General features: G+C 44.8%; 1 protein-coding gene across 1 annotated transcript in view; it reads right to left on the bottom strand.

Moving 5' to 3' along the window:
- Positions 1–26,242, bottom strand: part of EPB41L4B (erythrocyte membrane protein band 4.1 like 4B) — a 729,970-nt gene that overhangs the window by 139,292 nt on the left and 564,436 nt on the right. Inside the window, exon 8 of the mRNA XM_085606843.1 lies at positions 22,375–22,462. Coding sequence (XP_085462969.1) covers positions 22,375–22,462 — 88 coding nt within the window. The remainder of the gene's footprint in view (positions 1–22,374; positions 22,463–26,242) is intronic.

Below are 26,242 nucleotides of genomic sequence, written 5' to 3'. Positions count from 1 at the left end.
ACGGAAGCCTTATGCCACTACTGTATTAATTAGATCGATGTCGGAGCTAAATTTAAACAAGAAGTGACTGTGTGAGCAGCGCCTCATCAAAGACAACAGCTGGGACTGCAGTGCGAGAGATTATGGAGAAGTGCGCATATTGAGGTTACTATTGCATTTTTGCATTGTGAACTCTGAACATGCCCAGTAGTCTGTGTCGGGTAAACTATTTTCAACAATGGACAACATGCCGGGAGTGTTATATGCTTGCCTTCTGAAAATGTCATTGAACAAATGCAGAACAAAAATGGAAATTGGCAAAAGAAGAGGAAGCTACTCTCACTTCCTCTGATTCTGGAATATTCTCCCAGGCATTGAGGGCCTGCTTCTTGCAGCAATGGTTTTGACTTATAATTAGTCATATGAAACAGCAATAATGCATCACGTGTTAGTCTAACGCGAATAGAAGGGATGCCCGCATCACGGCATGTACTTTGATCAGTCATGCTGCTTATCACTTTCAGATGACATCACAGTTAATGCTATTTTATAAGTAATACAGTGCCCGTCTGCCAAAATGGATAAGGGCACCAACAGATGCTGATGACTATCTCTCTGGAGCTTTTTTCTCTGCGTCATTCTTCTGCCTTCACATTGCTGCCTGGAGGTTTATCTCTGTCACTGGTGCTGTTCCCAGTATGGCCAGACAGGGTGCCGGCTGGGTCAAGTAAGTTGCCTTTCAGGTTTTTTTCCGCAGACTTGGGTCCGCAGTATATTCACTGACACCGAAACAGAATATAAGGAGCATAGCTCTTTTTATTTAAGATTTACAGTTAGTTTATTTCCCGCCCTGCTTTGCAATGCCAGTAAGATAACGTGTCTGTTTTGCTGATTACGATCCCGCTTCTTAGTGAAGCCTGTAGCCAGGCTGAGCAGTGGGAGGGGGCGTACATGTGTGTGCATGTGTGTGTATGTGCGTATGCATGAGTATGTGCAGGAGTGTGCATGCGTGTGTATGTTGTGTGTGTGCGCATGCGTGAGTATGTGCATGTGTGTGCATGCGTGAGTATCTGCATGTGGTGCAAGAGTAACATGAGGTATGTGTGTCAATCCTTTGCTGTGTCTTCCTGCCGAGATGAAAGTCTGGGCCTTAGCACTCGCCAGCCACAGACAGTACGGTTTGTACGTCAAGGCCACTCACTGGTAGCAGGTCAGTTTCCCATTAGGACCACAGAAGTAGTTCCCTATTCATCTCCCGAGTTCCAGTGGCTGCCTGTCTTTCCTGCCTGTGCAATGACAGCTGAATCGCTACGTACTCTCTCCTGCTTGTGCAATGAAAGCTGAGCCTCTACTCACTCTGACTGATCTTCACCGGTTCGCTCTTTAAAAATGGCCACCGCTTGGTGCGCCGTAAGTCCCTCGAGACGCTGCACTGAGGGACTAACCCTGGAACTGTACTTATCGTTCTCCGACAGAGATAAGTCAAATACGATTCCGGGATACTACATACTGTGTACTCAGTACTCCCGGTCTGGACGCATCAGGCCCTTAATCAGTCGTCTGGAACACGAAATTTGGAGCCCGCCCCTGACTACCGCATTATATTAGAAATAAACCCCGGCCCGTGCTGGTATATAACGCTAGTGGTAGCTTTCATCTTTAATTCTTTCTAGGAAAAAGCACATGGTGACTGCACTGCTAAGACTCCATACCCAGATGCAGCCTGTTTAACATGTTACGTGTGTTTATTTCCACTTTTATCAGACTTTTGAGGCAGCGTAATTAATCTTGCTGTTCATGAGGGAAGAGGAGACGAGGAAGCAGAAAAAACCCAGATGGGAAACAATCATGTTGAAAGGTACAATTTATCCTAAATAACGAGGAAAACGTGTGCATTGTTGAATGTGGCCTGTTTTAAGGTATAACAGAATTGACTGATGTATACACGGTTCTAAAATGGAAACAGGATTGTTAATGCAGCAGACGATGTCTGTAGTCTTATTCATCATGTTCAAGCAGATGAACCAAATGTAATTCGTCATGCATTATGTTGTTAAGTGAACATTTATGCGGGGGCCAGACCTGCCCTGACCTGAAGCTTTGACATCTCTTGCCTCTTAGTAAACTGACTGATCGTTTGTTTCAAAACTATTACTTTTACTAAGGACTTCTCAGTGTGTGTGTGTGGTATTTCGGGTATTTCTGTTTCCATGTGTATACTCCGTGTGCCCTTTATTTAGATTTTCAATTGCCCATTACGCTCATCTGGGTATGGAGCATCCTTTGTTTGGGGTGTCTGTGTTATTTGAAAGCGTGTTCTGTGTAGTGTATGTATGGCACTTCTATTTGTTTCTAGTTCTCCCACTTATCTACTGCTCTAGTCTTTTTGCTGCAGCTGGCACTGTGTGTGGCACCAGTCCTAGTCACATTGCTATGTGTGTTTGCAGCTCTAGTCTCTGTGCTTCTCAAATTTGCTTGAAAATGCACCATTTACCCACTCTTTTTTCAAAATTTTCTCGGGGGGTATCCCCCGAACCCCCCTTAAGATGTTGATGCTCCCTCGCTGCACTCGCGCGCCGCGTGCACTCCAACAGAAACTTTACGGCTCACCACTTTCAAATGTCACCAGCCACCACTGCTTCCCTGCCAAAATCCTCGAGAAGGCCATCAACTGTCAACTCACCGTACACCTGCAAGGAAACAACCTGCTATACACCTCCCAATCCAGTTTTCAAGCCAACACCAGCACCGAACTGCCCCGATTTCTGCCACCGACAGACATAAGAGAAACAGCATCCCTGATACTCCTCGACCTCTCAGCAGCGTTCAATACCATATCCCAACACACCCTTAACAAGAGACTCGATCACATCAGGATCCAAGGAGATGCCCTCAAGTGGATCACTTCAGTCCTCACGTGATGAAACCAGAGAATCCGTGTACTACTCTTCATTTCGGAACCCAACAGCATCCATCATCTGCGGCGTCCCTCAAGGTTCATCCCTCAGCCCAAGGATATGACCCCCCGATCTGACATATGTCAGAATCCATGGCCTCAGCATCGTATCCTACGCAGACGACACTCCGTTCATCCTTTGGCTTTCAGATCCTCTCCCCTCTAACTGCCTAGCTGCCGCCTCCAAGGCCATCATCCCTTCATGGACCTCAATAATCAACGCCTCCCTCCTACAGGGCTCAATTCCTGACTCGCTCAAGGCGGATCAAGTTGTCCCCATCCTAAAAAAACCTACGCTGGACCCTGCCTCCGCCGAGAACTATAGACCCATTTCCAACATCCCACTCCTTGCCAAAGTTCTGGAAAAATGTGTGCAACAGCAGCTAAGCCATCACATCAACAACTTTCACCTGCTCGATGACTTTCAATCAGGCTTCAGACCGGGACACAGCACAGAAACCACCCTCCTCCACATTGTTGATGATGCTCTCCAAGCCCTAGATCTAGGCAAAACCTGTCTCCTAATCCTTCTAGACCTCTCTTCCGCCTTTGATACGGTGAACCACGAAATTCTCCTTGAACGCCTCAAATCCAGGATGGGGCTGGAGGGCACCGTCCTTGAATGGTTTAGATTCTTCCTCCAAAACCGCTCACAAAGAGTCCTTATCAATGGCGATCTATCCGCCCCATCTCCAGTTTCCGTGGGAGTCCCCCAAGGATCAACCCTATCCCCTACCCTTTTCAACCTTTATCTCGAACCTCTCACCGAGGTTCTGCGTGCCGCCAACATCTCATACCTTATGTACGCCGACGATACACAGGTCTACATTAAAATCTCTTCCCCCCAGGACATTCTCTCCCTAAACATGGCACTGAAGCTAACAGTCCATTGGCTCACTGCCAACCAGCTTAAACTCAACGCCAACAAAACCGAATTCCTTCTGATCTCCCCACCCAAACCTAATCCAGACATCCAGGAATGGATCAAGACAATCACCGCACTAAACTGCCCGCCTACCATTGTTGACTCGGCAAAATCCCTGGGAATAACCCTTGACGGCAGCTTGAATATGCACAGCCATATAAACGCGATGGCCAAAACGGCTAGATTTCACCTGAGCTACCTAAGAAACCTAAAACCCTTCCTCGAGAGGTCAGACCTTAAAATGGCTACCCAGACCCTTGTCATCTCAAGGCTTGAATATGGATGCTCTACTGTCGCAGGGCTACCCAAGAACTCTCTGGCCCCACTGAAAGCGTGCCTCAACTCCGCTGCCAGACTCATAACGGGCTCAAAAAAATTTGACCACATCTCTCCCCACCTCAAAGCTCTGAACTGGCTGCCCCTGGAGGCCAGAATACAATTTAAACTGGCCTGCATAACTCACAAAGCTCTATACGCGAACTCACCGACATTTCTTGCACAAAAACTCGTGATATCCGGACAGGCCAGAAATTCCCGATCTGCCAAAAACCTGCTGTTGCAGCCAGCAAAATTCCGGAAGAAGAAAACCTACAACCGAGCCTTCTCTGGAGCCGCTCCAAGAATCTGGAACTCTCTCCCACCCTCCGTTAGAAGACTCCCGTCCTTGGCACACTTTAAGAAGGAGACCAAAACTTTCTTAATGGGAAAATACCTCATCTAGCGAACGCCTTACAATCAGACTTGCCGCTTGTACCTTATAACTGTCTGCTCAAACTTTTTATCCCATTTGTAGCGTCAACCGCAGCTAGGATGCACCTCGTGGATTGGAAACCTTTGTATTGTATTATTACTCTGCATGCTTTAATTTTTCTCCCTCAGGTAGCTTGAACTTGAAACTGAATCTCCTCCTGTATCCCTTTCTCTCCCAGTGTGATCCCTCCCGTCCCTATGTCTTATTCCCCCCTCAATCCTGTAAAGCGCTCCGATACTCTCACGGGTCTGGTTCGCGCTGTATAAAACTGTAAAATAAAATAAATAAATAAAATAGAAGACCCCTCCACCATGAGTGTCCCCGAGTGGACAAAGACCAACTGCCTGAAGCTCAACATGGACAAGATGTAGTGCTGCTTTTTAGGAACACCTCCCTGTAGAGTTACACCTGGTGGCCCTCCGAACTTAGACTGACACCCACTCCGACAGACCACAAACCGGTCATCATCCTAGACAACAAACCCACCATGAAATGCCAGATTAACGCAGTCTCCTACGCTTGCTTTCACACACTCCACTGGCTCAGAAAAATCTTTTCAGATGACTCCCCGTCAACAAAAGGAAAACCATTGCTCAAGCCCTATTCACCAGCCAGATGGACAACAGCAACATGATCTATGCAGCAATCACCACCCATCTCCTGAAGAGATTCCAGATCATACAGAACACAGCTCCCAGACTGATCCTCAACCTCATTTAACAGACCAACATCACCCCCACAGCTCGCGAACCTCCACTGGTCCCCATCCAGAAAAGATGCCAATTCAAGATGCTGACATGCTTACAAGGCCCTCCATGAACAAGGACCAGCATACATCAACCTCCTGCTGAACTTCCACCTACCCCCTAGGCAAAGCACTCTGAATCCCTCACACACACTCCTGGCATAAGCTGCAGCTAGAGTGGAGGACGCTCCTTCTCCTACTCGTCCACCAAGTCCTGGAACAACCTTCCCCCTCACCTCTGAACATCATCCCCCTTCAGCCTGGAGACCTTTGCAAGTGATTAGTCGTGCTCTACAAATCCAAGCCGATTGCAATAGCGGCTGCTACTTAATTGGGAAGGGGGGGGGGGGGAAGAGGGGAAGGGTTAAATTTATTTAAAAGGGAAAAAAACACTTGCCTGCAGGCCGGCCAGCCCCCGCCTCTCAGTCCTCTTCCACTCCTCAATCGACAACAGGAAGTAGGAACCAGGAAGCACACATACTCCCAGACTTCCCTAGCCAATCACTATGCTGCCTTTCAACAGTGTTGTGATTGATCCAAGCGCTGTGGTTTGCTGCTCAGAGAGGGACTGTGAGGCTGAGCATGTTCTCCACCCAGTCTGTGCAATACAGCCGGTGGAGAACATGCAAAGTGCACATGACTGTTTAGTCGGCCCAAGACGGCCAGACAAACTGTCATGCGCACTTAAGAGTGTGGTCACCACTCTTTTTCCCTGGTTCCTGATGTGGCCATCTCAGCCCCACCCTGCACCTAAGCAGGAACGGAAAACTAAAATGATAACATTGGTTATCATTATTTTAGTTTTCCTTTTAGAACTGCTCACAGAGCAGTGGGGCGACCATCCTCTGCTTTAGTGGAGGAGCCACCACTGCCCGAAGTTGTCATAAGGTGGGAATGGATCCTGGAAGCTTATTAGCGAATGACGGCATTAAACCCCAGTGCGCCTTTGGGGCATAAATATGTCACCGCTGGCACCCTGAACCTCAGATAACTGGAGAAAGGAGCAAAAAAGGACTGCCCTGCCAACCCTTGGACCTAGCAAGAGAGGCTGCACCAACTGCTGGACAGCACCTGCTCCTCCTTGAGCTAGAAAAGATAGGACTATTCCTGTGATGTTTGGCTCTTCAAGAAGTTGCTTGAGAGCCCTGGACCGAAAAGATGAATTCAAGGGTCAGTCGGCTGACCCACTGTTCCACCACCAGGTCCATCAAAGCTGTAGTACCTCGCCCTGGCTAGTCAGTAACCAACTGCAGGAAATCGGCACTGACTGCTGGTGTGCAGCTAAGAACATGTCTTCTTGGGACTCAAGCATTGTCTGCCAGACCCGGTATAGTCACCGAAAACAGACACTAGCCCTCACCAAAGGAAACCGATGGACCTGCTGTGACCGGAGATCAATAGTGCAGTTGCTGCTGAAATTCTACTGGCCCAAAGAGAACTTTGAGGGACATCAATTCCTCTGGACAAAGTCATCCCACCTTACCAGTGGACCGAGGAATTAATGCATGGAGACCCCAATTGATCACACAGCATTCAGAGCATTTTTTAGCATCTTGTACCCTCCACATCCGAACACTCCATTGAAGCCTACAGCAGTTTTGAAGTAAACTGTGGAACCAGACTTGAGTCTGCTTTGGTGACCAAGTAACTGTCGAAATGCTCCTTATTGGCCTCTCTGACCATCTCCCTGTCTGAACTGGTCACCTAGTCCGGGCCGGAGTAGTCAACCACAACTCTTACAAACTTTTCAAAAGTTTTCAAACTTTACCGTTACCAATGCTAGTTTGCTCTCAGGACCAAAGAAATGAGATTTACATTTTCTTTAAAAATCTATCTCTTTGGAGGATCTTGCTAATCCTGGTGTCTAAAAGTTTGCTAAAATCTATATATTTTTTATAAATTGTGTAAGATTTATTTCATGTTCTGTGACTCTAATTCTGTTGTTTGGTGCAACTGAATGCTTTACACTAATTATTTGTTTAAGTCTTGCTGCTCAAAATCATATCTGTCCATGGCTGAACATGAGGTTTTAAAAACTAACTACATCCAAGATAGTTTTGTGAGTATATTACATGATTAGGTCATACAACCACACCATGTAATACACCACAATCCTCTGAGGGACCAGGTTTGTCCGGCTGAAAGAGTTACCTTTTCAAAGTCTGGTGTGAAGAGTTCTGTTCACAGTGAAGAAGACCGTGAGGAGCAGGAAAAACATTGCAGATGGTCATTGCTGTAGCATGAAGAGCAGGCCGAGCAGTGCAGGTTGTCTTCGCTGTAGCACAAAGAGGAGGTCAGGCAACGTGGACAGTCCTTGCTGGAGCTTCACATTGTTGGTCACTGTGGGCTGTTGCTGATGTAGCGCCAGGTGCAGGTTTTGAATCGCTGGCAGTTGTTGTAGCACAAAGAGCAGGTCTCACTGGAGCATCGCGTTGGTGGTTGTCACGGGCAGCAGTGTACTGTCACGAAGGGGCCCATTCACGGTTGCGAATAGCCCAAATTTCTGCATTTCACCTTTTCTTCTTGAGATCAACTCTGACTGATGCCAGCCAAGGGTCCAGGACCTACGACACACCTCTCGGGATAAGATACTCATTCCAGCAGAGACCAGCACGGCTTAGGCCTGTCGAAGTGCAGATCCAGGCAGGCCCAGTTGCATCAGGTCAGGTGGACACTTGCAGGAAGGCCTCTGGAGCTTGTTATGTCCCTGTATGTCAAACAGGAGGTCAGCCAACTGACCCTTGGAGTCACTCCGGTTAGCCTAGGATTAAGGTAAGCAGGTACAGTCTCCCTTCCCAAACAGTAAAGCAGTAACCAAGCAGTAGGGCAGTCCTCTGGCAGCAGAGCAGTGCTCCTTATTTAATGTCCACAAGTCCAGAAGTGTTTTGAGGAGTGGCTCTGGAGGTCCAATATACATATATACCTACTGCCAGCCCTTCTGGGGGGGTGAATTCCCTTTACAACCCTCACATTTAGTTCTGGGAAGTTCTCCCCCTTTCTCGGTCAAGGCTCAAAACTGTCTGGGGTGACAAAAGGCTAGTGTCAGGTTCCTTTATGTGTGCTAGATGCAAGCCCTTTGAAGTTCAAGTGGGGGTAGAGCACCGCCCGCCCCAACTCATCCTTGCAGGATGGCCCATCCTGCCCACACCTAGTCCCCTTTATGTCACTGTCTGGGAGGAATGCACACATCTCAACAGCAGGGCCATTCACAGGCATGTTACCCAGGACACTGGCAGGAGGCATAAATGGTTAGGACAAGAAATGCCAACTTTCTAAAAGAGCATTTTCACAATTTTAACTTAAAATCTGACTTTACCTTTAAAGAGTATTTTAAATTAAAAATCATTTGAGTGTAAACCGCATATTTCTGCCTGCTCCCAATCTAAAGGTATCACTTAATAAATGTCATATTATCCCAGTGTTAGTAAATAGGAAAGGTAGTCCTTACAACAGTGAAAAACATCTTTAGGAGTTTTTCACTATCAGGACACTTAACACTTTAGTACGCATGTCCTTCTTTTTAAATACAATGCACACTGCCCTATCAGCCTTTAGGGCCTACCTAAGGGTGACTTATATGCATTAAAAAGGAAGGTTATGTAAAAACTGCACTGCAGGCTGCAGTGTCTGGCCTGATACTTTATAAAAGTCTACTTTATTGGGTGACACAATGAATGATGCGGGCCCACAAGTAGAAGTCAACTTACAGGCCATGGGTACATTTAGTACAATGTACTAGAGACTTGCATGTAAATCAAATGTGGGAATAAGCTGTAAGCCAATTTTACCAACTTTGAAGGAGCGAGCACTGCGGAATACTTTCCAAAATATGTCTGACCTACTAGTCCTTCTAACCTTAGCATGGACTGCCCTCTTCTGCATACCACCCCAACCTGCCACCATCATTTATAATAACCATACCTATCAAAATGGCTTACCCTTTTAAACTCGTATGTGTGTGCCCTATGATCTATTTAAAACTATTGTACGATGAAAATGACCAAACATCTTTTTATGGGGCTCTTGCAATACAATGCAAGATGTATGTTCTTTCTCATACTGCACCTGAGTGCAGCACAATATACTCTATCAATTATTATGCTACTTTCAAACATGAGTGCAGCGTTAAACTAGTTTTATCACCAACACACACCCCAACTATCTTTCTAAAGATGTATTCCAAGAAAGTAATAACATGTATAATATGCTGTTTTACAGCCTCGAAAACCCCCAGGCCTGTGCGCCAGAAGGGGCGAAATGTGTCTTGGCTATCTGGGTGACCACGATTATAGATCACAGGAAAATAAATACATGATTTCAAATCGATCAACGTGACACGATGTGTCTATTAATAGATATATATATATATATATATTACCTACTGGCAGTCGCCAGTAGGTAGTTATAGTTAGGACCTATTTTCCATAGGAAATCTGCAACATTCTATTTGGAATAACGTTGGCGTCGATTGATGAATTTTTGCGAAATTTTCCAAACTTTTGGCCAGCTCCGGTCCGCTCCTATCCTGAAAATTTCACGGTGATTCGTCAAGCGGGGGCCGAGAAAAAAGGGGGGGTCCCAAAACGCGTTTTCCCCATGCATTTTCCCATAGGACCTGTTGACGCAGCTACAGCCCAAAGTGCTGAACGGAATTACACCAAATTTGGCAAAGAGGTAGTCCTCAGTTCAAACTCGTGCCTTTTGCTTAAATGGTGTAAATCCGTTCAGTAGTTCCTGAGAAAATCAAAAGTAAAATCACATATCTGGGCAGAGCCTAACCACACATCTCATCGTGAGATCTGATTGGCTGTCAGCACTTCATCCAAGAAGTGTTGGCAGCCATCTTGGGACCAATATACATGATAGCACCTCATTAAAAAGCATTGCAGTTAATAGAAGGTTTTAAGACTTTAGTTACATTATAAATCATTTGTTGATGGTACCATACATTTTAGGAATTGTGGTGCGTTCTAAGGTGATTTTAACATGTGAAAAAGCCTTCTGCTGTGATATCATGAATCATGTTTGAGAGATAACTATTTTCTCATGCTTTTCCCACAGAGGTTTGGAAGGTGATCTATAAGCTAAACTGAGAGCATATTTTCTGTAAATTCACATTATCTTTCTCAGTCATGTGAGAATGAAGTCTGACATTCTCAGTAAAACATGTACATCCAACAAGGGCAGAGACTGTCAGTTGATTCCTTTGTGTTTTACTGCAGCTTCCCAGAGTGTTCTAAAGAACAACTAGAGCGCTAACAGTCACGTATGGCACACCTGAAGCCATCTTGGTTGGAATAAAGTGGTAACTCTTAAAACATTTAATTTAAAAAGGAACAAAATGAGGGGGTTCATTTTGCCATAGAAAGTATGATTAGTGCTGCAGAAAGAAAAATTAGGGCACATTTTGAGAGACTTCTCAAATCCTCTTCTATTTCATTAAAATATTCTGACATGCAGACTGAAACATGCATTTTGAATACCAGCAGCAGACTTCCCTGGTGAGCAGTAGCTTTACTACAGTGATCTAATGAGCAACTAGAGTGCTAACATTCAGAATTTATGGCAAATGTGTGACACATCTGAATGCCTTCTTGATGGAACCAAAATAAAAAACTGAAAGTATTCTCACTGAGGAGACTGCAGTAAATGAGGAAATTAGGAAACTTCATAACAAATAAATCTCCCAAGATGGCCACCAGAGACAAAAGAGCCCAAATGCAGCACACATATCACCCAGATGTAGCCCACATGTAGCCCAATGACAGAAGTGTGCAAAACACTTATTATTTTGTGTATTTGCAGTTTTATATAGTGCAGACTTGTCAGGTATTGGAGTGCTTTACATCAGCATTGGTTACATCACACAAGATCAAATTCATTTTGGTTGTAGATATGGGGAGATTAAGTGATTTGACCAGAATCACAGAATGTTGAGCTGAAGCAAAAACTCCAACCTGGTTCCACAGTTGTAAAGTCTGCAGCTCTGGAAGTAACACCACATCCTCTCCCCTAGGTGCAACATTTAATCAAGCGGTCAACTGGATAAAAAAACAAAGATTACAAATAATTTAAAAGTTATTTGTCGCTATTTGAAAACTCAGAAAATATGTCCTCATTTTAGTTTTTTAGAGCACATACCATAATTTTGATGCTAATAAGACCCTCTCATATATGTAGTTTCTAAAGGAAATACTCTAGGTATTACAGTTTTGATTACATCAAGATGACGTCAGGCGTTCCACACTTTTGTAATAAATATAAAATGTTAGCAATCTAGTTGTTCATTGGGATACTGTTGAGAGGCAGAGGCCAGGGGCACGGACTCTGAAAATTGAAGGCAGGTAGGAGAGTGCAGAGGCAACAATTTGACCACACTGGGCAGGCAGGAAGGGCAGTGGCAGCACAACAGACTATGGAGGGCAGTGGAAAGGGGGGCTGGGGCAACAAACCAACAATACAGGACTGGCAAGAGAGGCTGTGGCAATATAATAGACCATTGTGGGCAGAAGTAAGAGGCAGTGGTACTACAACCATACATGCAAACAGACCCGTTTCAGCCAGGAAACGTCCAATGTTTTTAAGCTCAAATGGGCTTTATTTGATCTGTCTCCTGTCTACAATCTCCTCTTTTTCAATGTAACTCAAAGGAGAAAATCAATACCCCAGTTATTTTTCAAAATCTCCCAAGTTCAAAATGTTTGCAAGTATGGTACATTGGATCATGGTAGGCAGGAGGAATTGGGGAAGGGACATGGAGAGGTGCACCAAACTGACCCTACAGGGCAGGCATCAGGGTTTTCAGCCGCACAATACACCACACAGCGCATGCGGGACGGGAGTGCAGCACAACAATCCATAGAAAGCAATAGGGAGGGGACAGGACCATGCACATGGACAACAGAGAACAGAGGGGAAAGAGGCAATGGTAGCTAGCTGACCATAATGGACAGACAGGAGAGAAAGCTGCAGCATAACAGACCATAAAGGGCAGGAGGGACGGATCAGGGGCATTCAAATGGAACAGACAAGCCAGGAGGGAGGGAATAGGGGTCTGCACATGGAAACAGAGGGCTGGGGGCAAGGGGGCAGGGCAGGAGCAGCAAGATGACCATGGAGGTCAGGCAGGATGTGCACTAGAAACAAGACACACCATGGAGAGCAACAATGAGACTATTATGGCATACACACAGACCATGGAGGGAAGGTGGGAGGGGGTCAGGGGCAGCTAGCTGACCACACAGGAAGGTGGGAGGGGCCATGGCAGCATAGAAGACCATGCATGGCAAGCGGGAGGGTTAGTGGCAGCACAATGGCTATGATGGGCAAGAAGGAGGGTGCAGGGGCATGCACAAAGGACCATGGAGGATAGAAGGGAGGGTCAGGACCTGGGCACAGACAAGAGAGTTCAGGGGAAGGGGCCTCACAACAGACCTCGCGGGGCAGAAGGAGCAGTTGCAACACAACAGACCAGGGAGGGCAGAAGGGTGTGGCAGTAAAATGGACCATGGAGGACAGGAGGAAGGGGATGGGGGCATGGCATGTGGACAGGCAGGGTGGAGGTGGCAGGGACAGGTTACAGTCATCTGACAATGGTAGGCAGGTGGGAGGGGAGTGGCAGCTCAACAGAACACTCAGAGTAGATAGGAGTGGCAGGTCCATGGAACATGGTGGGCAAAAAGGATAGAGCAGGGGCATGCACAAAGACATCGGAGGGCAGGGGGAAGGAGAATAGGGGCAGCAAGCTAAGCACAGAGGCTAAGCAGGAGGTCAATGATGGGCCATAGAATTGGGCAATGGAGGGCAGGAGGAGTGGACTGGTACATCATGCTAAATGGAGGGCAGTGGCAGCACATCAGACCACGCATGGCAGGAGGGAGGAGGCTAGTCCATGGATTCAGACAACAGAGGATAGGGAGGAGGTGGATGGGCCAGCAAGCTAACTGTTCAGAGAAGGTGGGTATTAGGAACTTTATTGTTTTTAAAATGTGTGTCTGTGCGAACTACTTAAAATATGAACAAGTATGCAGCATAATCTCACTTTTATTCAGGAAGAAGAGGACGTTTGTGACTGTGACTCCGGGCTCACTTGGCTGAAACACCCCCTGACCCTCCACCCCCCATCGCAAAATGTAATGCCCGTGAAAAGGGTAGGTGGACGCAGTGTTATATAGAACATAGTCCTGAGAGCACGATTGAAAATGAAAACTAGATATAGTATGTGGTATAAACTATGCACCAAAAAGTGTGATATAAGATGAACCGGGGCGTGAAATATAATATGCAATACATTGTGCGCAATGACAGATTCATTGGAGAGCGCGAGATAGCACAGGCACTAGCGCGTGCTATGCGATATGCGCCTCTGAGTGTAATATGCACAGGGCAGTGTTGTGTAACCTAACTAGTCTCTAAAGTTGTAATATAAAATATGTGCTGGGGAGTGTAACGTGGCATATGCACTGTGACAAAGATATGGATCCCTGATTGTAATATGTATGGCATAGCGCTGTGCGTTATAACATAGGCATCGAGGAAGGCACGTTAGATGGGGCAATATAACCCGTGCGAAGGCAAGTGTGGCATGACATATTCACGGGGTGGTGTTACAGTGCACATGGGCTCGAGAGTGTCATAGCATACGCACTAGCTGGTGGAACACAACACAGAGGTGTGAGGCACTCGGCGGGCACTGGTGGGTGTAACACAGCATTGGGCTCAGCCAGGAGCACGCTGTGACTCAAGTGAGGTTCGTCTCCTTTCCGGAGAGTAAAATAAAAAGTATTACACATCCGGCGGTGGATGTGTGTTTTACTAACCGTGAGGGGGGTTTCTTGCATAGTTTGGTCGAATTTTTATCGAATCCCCTTTGAATGGCTCGGTGTGCGTGTATATTAAATATGCCCGTCAATAGCTACCCATGTTTGTATAAATAAACGACAAGGGTGTCTACTTGGAGAGTACCCACCGGCGGGGGCTCCGGGATTAGGCACGGTAGGGCGTAAGACACGTCAGAGCTTCACTAGCGGTGTAAATACATTCCATGTGGATTCATTCTATGCATAGTCGCCTTTTAATGAATATCACGCAAATCGTCATGTTGATAGGTACATACGGTTTGTCCAGCATGTCCTAGGTGTTTCTATAAATATATATATTTTTTAAAATAATAAAAAACAAAGGCCGGCCCTGAGGGATGGGGTCCCCGGGGCCATAAGTGGCCTGAGGAGGGGGGCAACGCAGCCCCCTCCTAAAGAATAATAAAAAAAAAGGCCATGTCCCGGGGGTTGGGGTCCCCGGGGCCGATTAAGGCCTTGGGAGGGCCAAATTAATTTTTTTCAACAAAAAAAATGAGGGTGCAGGCCCTGGGGGATGGGGTCCCCAGGGCCAGTAAATTAGAAAAAGAAGGGGGGCCACACAGCCCTCCAACTTAAAAAAATAAAATAAATAAAAGACCGGCATCGTGCTGGAGGCCACGCCCCCTCCTTGCAGCACTCTGCAAACGCGCCCCCTGGCCAGTTGTAAGTTGGGGAATTATTTCCCCTTCAATACTGAGGGTCCTTGAGGGCCAACTAGCCCAACAGATATCTCCAGTATGTGCCAGGGAGCTGTGTTGCAGACAGGTGTTCTGAGGCCACGCCCCTTTTTACACCTCTATGCAACGCAGCTCTGTGGCGCTTATTGGAGGTACCTAGTGGGCTAGTTTGACCCTAGGGACCCTTAGGATTCAAGGGAACTTAATCTCTCAACTCAGAATGGCCACAGGGCGCGTTTACACAGTGGTGAAGGGAGGGGACGGGGCCTGAGGTGACGTGTGCAAACACGCCCTGTGGCGCGTTTTAAGTTGGGGAAATAATTCCCCTTCAATCCTGAGGGAGCCGGGGGGCCAACTAGCCCACCAGGTGCTTTCAGTAAGCGCCACTGCTCTGCGTTGCAGAGAGGTGGTGCAGGCCGTGGCCCTTTTTACACCTCTCTGCAATGGCGCTTACTGGACGTACCTAGTGGGCTACTTTGCCCCTATGGATCCTCAGGATTCAAGGGGACTTAATCTCCCAACTTAAAACGGCCACAGGGCGTGTTTACACAGTGGGAAAGTGAGGGGACGGGGCCTGAGGTGACGTGTGCAAACACGCCCTGTGGCGCGTTTTAAGAGGTAGTTTTAATCCCCTGCCCTATTTTATACTAGGGGCTTACAGAGGGGGTCATGCTGATCACAGGGGGACCCCAACGCATAGTGTTCCCTAGTGTATGTAGGTGTTTTCATTGTATTCTGAGTGTCTTAACATAGCACTGGCTCTAGGACTGGTTAGTCAGACTCAGTTACCACCAGTATCCGTCTGAAAAAGTTGAGGGTACAGGATGATTTTGCAACAAGGCTTCTTTCTGCTCTTCTGTTTGTTCTTTCTGCACGTTATCCTTCTTCCTGCACTTTTCTTAGTCTTTGAGGACTTCTGTTGCTTCTTTCTGCATTTCTTTTTTTTCTTTGTGCGTTCTTTCTTCTTTCTTCACATGTCCTATCTCTGTAGGCATAGTTAGAAATTAGCATTTAAAAAACCTTTGAAATTCACTGAAAAAATCATAGGTTTCAGGCACGTTATAGTTAGGAATTAGCATTTAAAAAACCTTAGAAATTCACTGAAAGAAACATAGGTTTCAGGGGCGTTATAGTTAGCTGGACTTTTCACTCGTACAAAACCATTGAAATTCCCCCATTATAGTTAGTTCAGCTAACTATAACTCGCACGCCCGCAATGCACTGCTGATGACGTCACATATTACATCACTCATGACATGGTCAGTGACATCACTGATGACATCTCAAATGACATCACTGATGACATCATCCTTGTGATAGAGTGGCAGACCTCCTCTCCCCCAATATAACCTTTGATACACATTCAAAAATAGAAACTAAAATTTTCAAAACAATGAACATACCAATATCAGTTACAACAACCTATTCAGTAATTCTAAGATCCACATACACATCCACTCATTCACCAACAGTCCTATAAAGCCACTCATACATGTACTCACTCATCATATGTACTCATACACCTATACATCCTGTTACACAACGCCACTCATCCATAGAGTTACTCACACACATAGTCACTCATGCTAATAAAGAATCAAACATACATTTATTTGCATATACAGTTATACACACACCACCACACTTACTTCTACAGAAACTTACACATACTTAGTCTTTTAAACAATCACTCATAGAAACACATACTTATTCATACAGGAACTCTTTCAATCTCTCACTCTCACATATACTCACTTATATACACCAATAGTCACATATACTAGTTTAAAACCTATGTAGTTACTCATAAAGACACTATTGAGACAGTCATTCACTCACTAACACACCCATGCACACACTCATCCACCCATACAGTCCTGCACACATGCTGTCTTCAACACATACAGTGAGTCACTCATTCATGCACCTATGCACTATGTAATACCCCCCACCGAACCATACAGACACTCAGACACTCCTACTGATACTCAAAAAACCAACTAATAACCTATATAGACACTCATGTAGCTACTCACCAACCCATGCAGCCACTTATACACAAAGTGAGAGACTGATACAGATATTTACATATTTAAAGATTACTCACTAAGCCATGTATTCACTAAGATACACTTAAATCAGTCAGTTACACAATCAATTTTTCAAAAACAAATCATCCATTTAGACATTTATATACCCATTTATTCTTCCATCGACCTTGAGATATACATATATAAAACATATGTAATTTTCAGAAAAACACACATTCACTGGATGATGTCATCAGTGATGTCATTTGAGATGTCATCAGTGATGTCATGAGTGATGTCACTGACCATGTCATGAGTGATGTAATATGTGACGTCATCAGCAATGCATTGCGGGCGCGCGAGTTATAGTTAGCTGAACTAACTATAACGGGGTAATTTCAATGGTTTTGTACCAGTGAAAAGTCCAGCTAACTATAACGCCCCTGAAACCTATGGTTTTTTCAGTGAATTTCTAAGGTTTTTTAAATGCCAATTCCTAACTATAACGTGCCTGAAACCTATGTTTTTTTCACTGAATATATATATATATATATATATATATATATATATATATATATATATATATATATATATATATATATATATTACCTACTGGCGGTCGCCAGTAGGTAGTTATAGTTAGGACCACGTTTCCATAGGAAAACCTCAACATTCTATTTTGAATAACTTTGGCGCCGGTCGACGAATCCTCGCGAATTTCTCAAAATAGGTGGGGCGCTACGCTCCGCTCCTATCCTGAAAGTCTCGGGGGGATCCGTCAAGCGGGGGCTGAGATAAAAGGGGGGTCCCAAAACGCGTTTTTCCCATGCATTTTTCCATAGGACCTTTAGAACGAGCTACAGCCCGAACGGCTGAACAGAATTACTCAAAATTTGGCAGAGAGGTAGTCCCTAGGTCAAGGAAGTGCCTTTTGTAGGTTTGGTGTAAATCTGTTCAGTAGATTCTGAGAAAATAGCCTTTAAATCAATATATATATCTGAGCCCGCTTACGGTACGCTTACCGTACGCTTACGGTAAGCGTACGGTGGCGTGCGCGAGCGCGATTCTGATTGGCTCTTACATCTTAGTAAACATTCGAATCGGCCGAAACCAGGAAGCGGCGGCCGCCATTTTGTCTCTCGCACTGAGTGTTGTTTATCAACCAAGATGGGCAAAAACATATTACGGGGCTGTTTTGACAACTCCCTCCCACATAGTAATGTTGAGGGAGTCCACAAACATCCCCCAAGAGCAAAAACGGTTTTAATATTTTTTCGGCAATTTCACGGGGTACGCTTACCGTACGCTTACCGTAAGCGTACGGTAAAAAAATAAAAATAAAAAAAACACTATCCACACTTACCCCACCCCCTGTGCTTTTGGTGGCCGAAGGCCACCAAATGTACAGTGCTTATCAAAGGCTAAAAAAAAACTTAATTTTGGCAACATGAAATTATAAAATTGAAATAAAAAAAACACTATCCACATTGACCCCACCCCCTGTGCTTTTGGTGGCCGAAGGCCACCAAATGTACAGGGCTTCTTAAAGTTGATAAAAACCGTGCACGGATCGAACTGCGTTAAGTGGGCGCGCACGCCTCGAATGGCGTAAAGTAACTTAGCATTTAAAAAACCGTACAAATTCACTGAAAAAACCATAGGTTTCACACACGTTATAGTTAGGAATTAGCATTTAAAAAACCTTGCAAATTCACTGAAAAAACCATAGGTTTCACACATGTTATAGTTAGTGGAAATTTTACTGATAAAAAACCAGTGAAATTCCCCCGTTATAGTTAGTGCAGGCAACTATAACTCACGCGACCGCAATCTTCTGCTGATGACATATGTGTCTTTATGAAAAAAAAATATTTGTAATATATGTATAGCTAAAAATGTATGGAAGAAGACATGGGCATATAAGTGTCTAAATACAGTATTAGCATCAGCAGAGGATTGCGGTCGCGTGAGTTATAGTTGCCTGCACTAACTATAACGGGGGAATTTCACTGGTTTTTTATCAGTAAAATTTCCACTAACTATAACATGTGTGAAACCTATGGTTTTTTCAGTGAATTTGCAAGGTTTTTTAAATGCTAATTCCTAACTATAACGTGTGTGAAACCTATGTTTTTTTCAGTGAATTTGTACGGTTTTTTAAATGCTAAGTTACTTTACGCCATTCGTGGCGTGCGCGCCCACTTAACGCAGTTCGTTCCGTGCGCGCACGGTGCGCTTTGCGCACCGTGCGCCCACTTTACGCAGTTAGTGCCGTGCACGCACGGTGGGCACGCGGTGCGCTACGCGCACCGCGTGCCCACGTTACGCTAGATGGGCCATGTACGCACGATGCGCTTCGCGCACCGTGCGCACATGGAGGACATATGATGCACTTCGTTTTGAAAGGTAATATTTTAATTTTTCACACCGGTGATAAACCATGCACAAATGGTGCCCTTCGGACACCATTTGCACACGGGGTGGGGAGAGTGTGGATAATTTTTTTTTTTTAATATTTTTTTACCGTACGCGTACGGTAAGCGTAATCGGCGAAATTAGCGAAAAAATAAAAATTCAGTTTTGGGCCTTGGGGGATGTTTGGGGACTCCCTCAACATGGCTAGGTGCTTTGGAGCTGTCCAAACAGCCCCTTTACATGTTTTTGTCCTTTGTTTTTTAATCCACACTCTCAGTGCGAGAGAGAAAATGGCGGCCGCCGCTTCCTGGTTTCGGCCGATTTGAATGTTTACTAAGATATAAGAGCCAATCAGAATCGCGCTCGCGCACGCCACCGTACGCGTACGGTAAGCGTACCGTAAGCGCACCGTAAGCTGGCTCAGATATATATATTGATTTAAAGGCTATTTTCTCAGAATCTACTGAACAGATTTACACCAAACCTACAAAAGGCACTTCCTTGACCTGAGGACTACCTCTCTGCCAAATTTCTAGTAATTCTGTTCAGCCGTTCGGGCTGTAGCTGTGTCTAAAGTTCCTATGGAAAAATGCATGGGAAAAACGCTTTTGGGACCCCCCTTTTATCTCAGCCCCCGCTTGACGAATCCCCCCGAGACTTTCAGGGTAGGAGCGGAGCGTAGCGCCCCACCTATTTTGAAAAATTCGCGAGGATTCGTCGACCGGCGCAAAAGTTATTCAAAATAGAATGTTGCGGATTTCCTATGGAAACGTGGTCCTAACTATAACTACCTACTGGCGACCGCCAGTAGGTAATATATATATATATATATATATATATATATATATACACACACACACACACACACACACACACACACACAGACTGACTTGTATTGCGCCGATTTAACAAAGAAGAAAATTGTGAAACTAAACAAAGGGTGAAAGCATTCCTATTCTATACTTTTTATTAGTGAGGTCCGTCCGATTCCCATCATGAAGGACCACGGCTTCAACAGTCCTTTTTGAAAGTAATCTTAATATTATTATGTGTTTTTGTGAAGAAGGAAGCTGCATCCATTATATTCATATTTGCCAGGCCTTAATTTTAGTCGTTAATTTATGTCTATAAATATCTCGATGAGAGAAACACCCCATGGAAACCCTCAAATCAAAAAGCAGGCTTTGGCACAATTCGGAACATTAAATGCAGAGCCAAGTTCCTCATGTTCTTGCTGCATGTCTTGTTATATTGGAATAAGTCCGTCATAAAGAACACGAGTCTCTCACCCACTTTAAATGTGTCGGAAAACAGCAAGGAGGGAAAAAGATGGCAGACGCGAAGTGTTAACTTTTAGCTATTAAGGTTGATAAAGAGTGACAGAAGCTACTTTGGAAACAACCTTTATCAAAGCCAATAGGTCTACGTTGCATTTTGAGCCCGGATTAAAGCATGAATATTAAAAGTGCATAGCTGTAAAAAACAAACCAAACATATTTGCTTTCTCTAGACAATGCGTCTATAAGATAAATAAATCGAATGCATTTAAAGAATTCTTTACAGTGGGTAAAGAGACAACTTTTCAGTCAAGCAGACCCAAGTCCAAAATGAGTGGATGTGTATCATGGGCCATTCAATGCTCAAAAAGGGAACTTCCCCTTTTAACATCTTATTGATACTTTTTTTTTTTTTTTTAAACAATGCATCATAACCAAGGTGGCTCTCATGGTTCTAAAGGGCACATCACAAACGCAGACATATCTTAACACTAAAGGCAGAACTGACTTTGGATCTTGGTGCCTGCACTATTAGTTTTTCTCAAGACACATTCTGATCCCTATTAGCCTTAGTCAAGTACAGCACAACCTCCTACCAAGTACAGAAAGGTTACTTAACAAGTAACTGATTTGTTTTTTACATCTGCCATCTCCTTCTAGCCAGAACCAATGCCCAAGACCTAATACGAGAGTGAAAGCGTGAACTAAAATGGTTGGGCACCACTGTGTTCTTCGAATTCTGGTAAATCAGTGCTTAGATTAAATTATAGTTCTACTTAAACGTCCAGCACTTCTGATTCCGGCCACCAGAACTGAAAAAAAAGCAGAAACTGACAGTCTTTAGACGGTAGACCACTGTAAATCGGAGTTCAAACTGAACTAAACATGGTCAGTTATGGGAGGGAAACAAAATGACTGAAAGTGGGAGCAAAAAGTTCTTGAAGAGGGGAATCCCACTTTGATAAGAGGCTAGAATTAAAGAGGATTATTTTTTAATGGATTACTTTAATTGACATTGATGAAGTTATGATTTTATGGATTTATTTTATATGGTTTAAGTTTTGGATAGATATTATTGATGAAATGGCTTTTTAACTTGTTCAATATCTGTACTTTTTATGCGTTGAAATAAAGTATGTGACTGAAAGTGGAATATGGATACCAATGAACGAGAGGTGGAGCAGAGCTGCACTACATGGAAACACATAAGTCAGAGATAGATGCGATGTGGGCTAAGTATTGGGTGCAGCTGGGGAAGAAATGTTAAAACCCTGGGCAGAGGGCACGACCAGAGAAGGGATCGCGTGGGCTTGAAATATAGGACTGCACGGCTCTAAATGATGCATAGACTGTCAGAATGTTATTTGTAGAGTTTTTAGAAGTACGTGAGAAGTTTTGTGGAGTTGTGAGCCTATACTATATTGTTGTGTACTTGATAAAAGGATAAATAAAGAAATGAAAAAAAGTTGTCCATCACTTATTGGCTGCGAGTATGCACCACTATTTATCAGTCAATTTCTCCACCTGAAAAAGAGGTGTTATACCTGTTCAGTTAGAGAATATAGTTTTTTTTTCTAAGATCGTGCACAGCCATGGTTGCTAAATGTTGCCAGTCGAGCCATATTAGATACAACTGCATTTTACACTTATCTTAGGAAATTTTCCTAGTGAAATATAGATTTTGCCTCAAAATGTCTGTCCTTTAAGCTACACCAGGACATTGTACACAATCAGAAAATGGAGAGGAATAAATATCCTTACCTTAACAACATGCATTTCTACACCATACATTTCTAACCATTTAGCCTTATTCAAGTAGCAGAGTTCCGCCTGGGCAGGATTCTTTCCCCTGTGAACATTGAACACAAATACAATGGCAATAAGTTATAAATACAATCAAGGACTTATTTGAGTGTGGGATTATATTTGAACAATTTCAAAACAACATACATATTAGTGAAAACATGCCCTTAATTCGACCGATGCTGCATCCTACCAAATAGCTTGCTTAAAATATACAGCAAACTCATATGGAATTAGCTGTGATCAATAACATATAAAGGCCACTGAGTGTGGTCATTTAAAGATGCATGTGGTTTTCTAAGGATATTATGCCACGAGGCAAATTAGAGGCGAGATGCCTCTCCACAATACACAACTCACATCCACATAACATTGAAATACTCTGTGGGAAGTCGTCAGGCTGGATAGGGGACAAGGTGTAAGTAAAATATGCATGCATGACTTTAAACAAGGAATACATTGGGATGTTCGGATACAATGAAATGGTAGAGGGGGCGACTATGTTGCAGGTATTCAATCGTCTAAGAGAGGAGTTCCCCAAGAGCCAAGAAAGAAACAAGATATATTGTTCTCAAAGTTCTTCTGGTATTTAGAAATGGTAAAAAGGTAGGAAGGCAACTTCTCAGAAAGATTTAAGTAGTGAATACCTTTGCCAGAGAGGTTTGCCAGATGCTTTTCGAAGTGCATCTTGGACTACAGCATGGTGTTTGGGAGGGGACTATGCAGCTGGGTGAGATTATAGAGATATTTTCCACCTTCTCTGGTTTTTAGTAATGTTTTTTGTAGATTGCATTTCAAATAGACTGCAAACAACGCATAAGGGCTTCTCTGCCTTCCATGTAAAAAAAAGTTACATAACTTGCGCAATGAAAGGATGAGTGCTACTCTCGCCGCTAAGAGGTGTTTCCAGGGTTCTCAAAATCCCTGAGTCCATGCATTAGTAGCTTACCAAGTCCAGGGTTTTGTTTTGCTTTCCGAGAACTGTACTCCAGTTTATCCTAATATAAATACAGGACAACAAGTCACAGAATGCCAAGCCCTCATCTGCATCGCATGAGTTACACATGCAAGGCCTGGGGAACTTCAGAGCTGGGAGATTCGTCCTAATGACTTAAAGTGTTGGATATGGTGAGGGGCATATGGCATAGTAAAAGGTTGGAAAAGGTAAGGAATGCAGACTTACAGGGAATGCCTTGAAAGTGGTGTGGTGTGGAAATATCAAGGTGGGGGGGGGGGGGGTCAGAAAAGGAGAGTGTGAAATTGATCAAATCCAAAGAAAACATTTGGTGACCTTTGTTTATCTATGAGAGACAGCCGGCAATGCTAAAAGTCTTAAGTAGATGGACATATGGCACCCCAATTAGTTTCTGTGCGTTGGAGAAAACATTGATATCATCGAGGATACTCCCAAGCGGAGACAACTTAGTCTGAGAGCAGCCATCTCCCTACAGTTGACTCGTATAGTGCTGGACCTGTACCCTAAAGGGACTACTACTTTGATGATTAGGCAAACTCCAAGGCACCATCAAGCACTCAGCTTTCTATTCTGACAAGTTGGCGAAAACTACATTATTTAGAAATTCATGCTGTGCCTTGTTATGAAAGCTGTTTGATGATGTAAAGGCACAACTATTTATAAACAATTTATAGATTTGACCAAAATACTGTTCATGTACAGCAGACTCAGCCTTTTTTTTATAACACATACTGGATGATTTGTCAAAATGAAGTCAGCATAAACTATGTCAACTCTTTAAAGGAACACTAAGGACGAAGGCCATTTGGGCTATTTATTTTTGGCTTCCGCCAAATACTTGACCCTGAAGGGTCTTGGAAGGATTTGCTTTCGCACCACGGCATCCCGTTTCTAACACTGCTAAGCGGGTAGGCTAAACTTCAGAGCAATGTGTAAAGCATCTGCGCAGTCAACACTCACAGACGACACACTAGGCCCACTACAAAAGAGACTCCACACCAGGTTGTGTAAAAATAACTTGTGTATTAGGAAAACACATTAGAGTCAGAAGCACAGGCACATATAACACTGTGCCAACTGTCACCAGGTAGCAATTTACAGGGGACTATATACAGGGCAGCGCCAATCGGGCCACTGCCAGAACCATCAGTAGTAAATGTGTAACAGCCAGTACCTACTGGCAAGTCCATGAACTTAGCAATGTCCCGTTTAGCATAAATCAAAGTAGGCATAAACAGATGAACATCGAGGCATCCTCATTAACACGGGTGCCTTACTTCATAAATCATCCTTATAAGCACATTATGCGGAAAACCAGCAATGTACCTTAGGGGTTAAACAGGCATATAAACACATTATGCATCGTCACAGCAGGGCAAACATGGGAGCACTCAGAACGTCATACCCTGACGTTGGGCATCCTCATGGGCATCAATCACCTCCTACATTAGGCGTAATCACATTAGCATAGACCACACTATACATAGACATGTGAGCATCGATGCATCATCAGCATGAAAACATAGTTGTATGGCATTAGGCTTCACCTTAGGTCTAAATACAACACCATCAGCATGGGCCTAACACATGAGGCGTTTCAATAGGCATAAAGGTGCATTATGCATAAAAAGAGGCACCGGTCACATTGGGCATAAACATAACCTTGTGCGTAACCTTGGGCATCAAAGCACATTCTGCAAAGAACCATCAGTGTAAGCATTAGAACGTGACAGCTAGGGGAAATTACATGAGCAGAAGTCCAACATCTCCAAACTTAACTTACATTATGCGTTACCTTATTCGAACGGGCATAAAATATGAACGTGTAGGCCCCCTGAGTAGGCAGAAAACACATTATGTAACAAATGTGGGGCATAAATACCATTTAGCAAACACCAGCATAAATACATTGGGCACACTCCTAGTAGGATTGGGCATAAACCATAATTAGCATTAGGTATAAACATGGGCGTGTAGAAGCATCATCATGAGTAAGCAGAAACCATTAGGCATACCATCCGCATAGTAGTGTACCCATTGTGACACCAAAAATCATTGCCCCCTACACTGCAGATTAGTCTCGGGCATCACTGCGCCTAGGGAGCCCCTCTCCTGGGACCCTCAAATTACCAATGCCTCAAACGTTGCAACTGCCCACTGTCCGGCGGGGCAGTTGAATACAGTAAAGTCAGCCCTGATCCGTTGGAGCTTAGCTTCCGATCTCAGCAAAAGAATGCCCCCGATTTGCCTCTGGCTAACTCGAAAATGGGGCTGGTACTTCTGGGAGCTCCACTCTGGGCCTCACTTAGTCAAAATGTGCCCCCACTGCGGGAGCGGCCCGCCCTCCTGCGGGACTGCTCATGGGAAATCGTCACTGGCTGGAGCCCCACTCGGGGACTCTAGAGAAATAGACTTGGCCCCTCGTTGGAGCGGCCCGCTATTCCTGCGGGGCCGCTCAGGCATACAGGAACCAGTCCTGTGCCTTGCTCTGGCTCCCACTCCCCAGGCAGCCCCACTCACCGGCTGTTTGGGGCTTCTTTGGACCTCACCCGGGCCCCCCCCCCCTTGGAACCCAGGACTTTGACGTGAGGCTCCGGACTCTTCTCCTTGGCTCCTTGACACAGCGGGGCTCTCCCAGACTTATGGGAGCCCCCCCTCGGCCGCATGCAGTCTTCCAGGCAACACGCGTGGGACTGCTCTCCTCCGATCAGGCCACCATCTCCGGACTCCTCCCCTTCAGAGCCCGCCTCCCTGTTGCTGGGCAACTCCTGGCGCCAACACCAACGCTAGCGCGGCTCCCCTCTGATGTCAGCGGGGGAGCCCGCGCGGTGCTCTGGGACTCCCGTGCTG

The sequence above is a fragment of the Triturus cristatus genome, chromosome 5_2 (assembly GCF_964204655.1).
Source record: "Triturus cristatus chromosome 5_2, aTriCri1.1, whole genome shotgun sequence".
Taxonomy (NCBI): Eukaryota; Metazoa; Chordata; class Amphibia; order Caudata; family Salamandridae; genus Triturus; species Triturus cristatus.
This window is presented reverse-complemented; position numbering and strand designations above follow the sequence as displayed.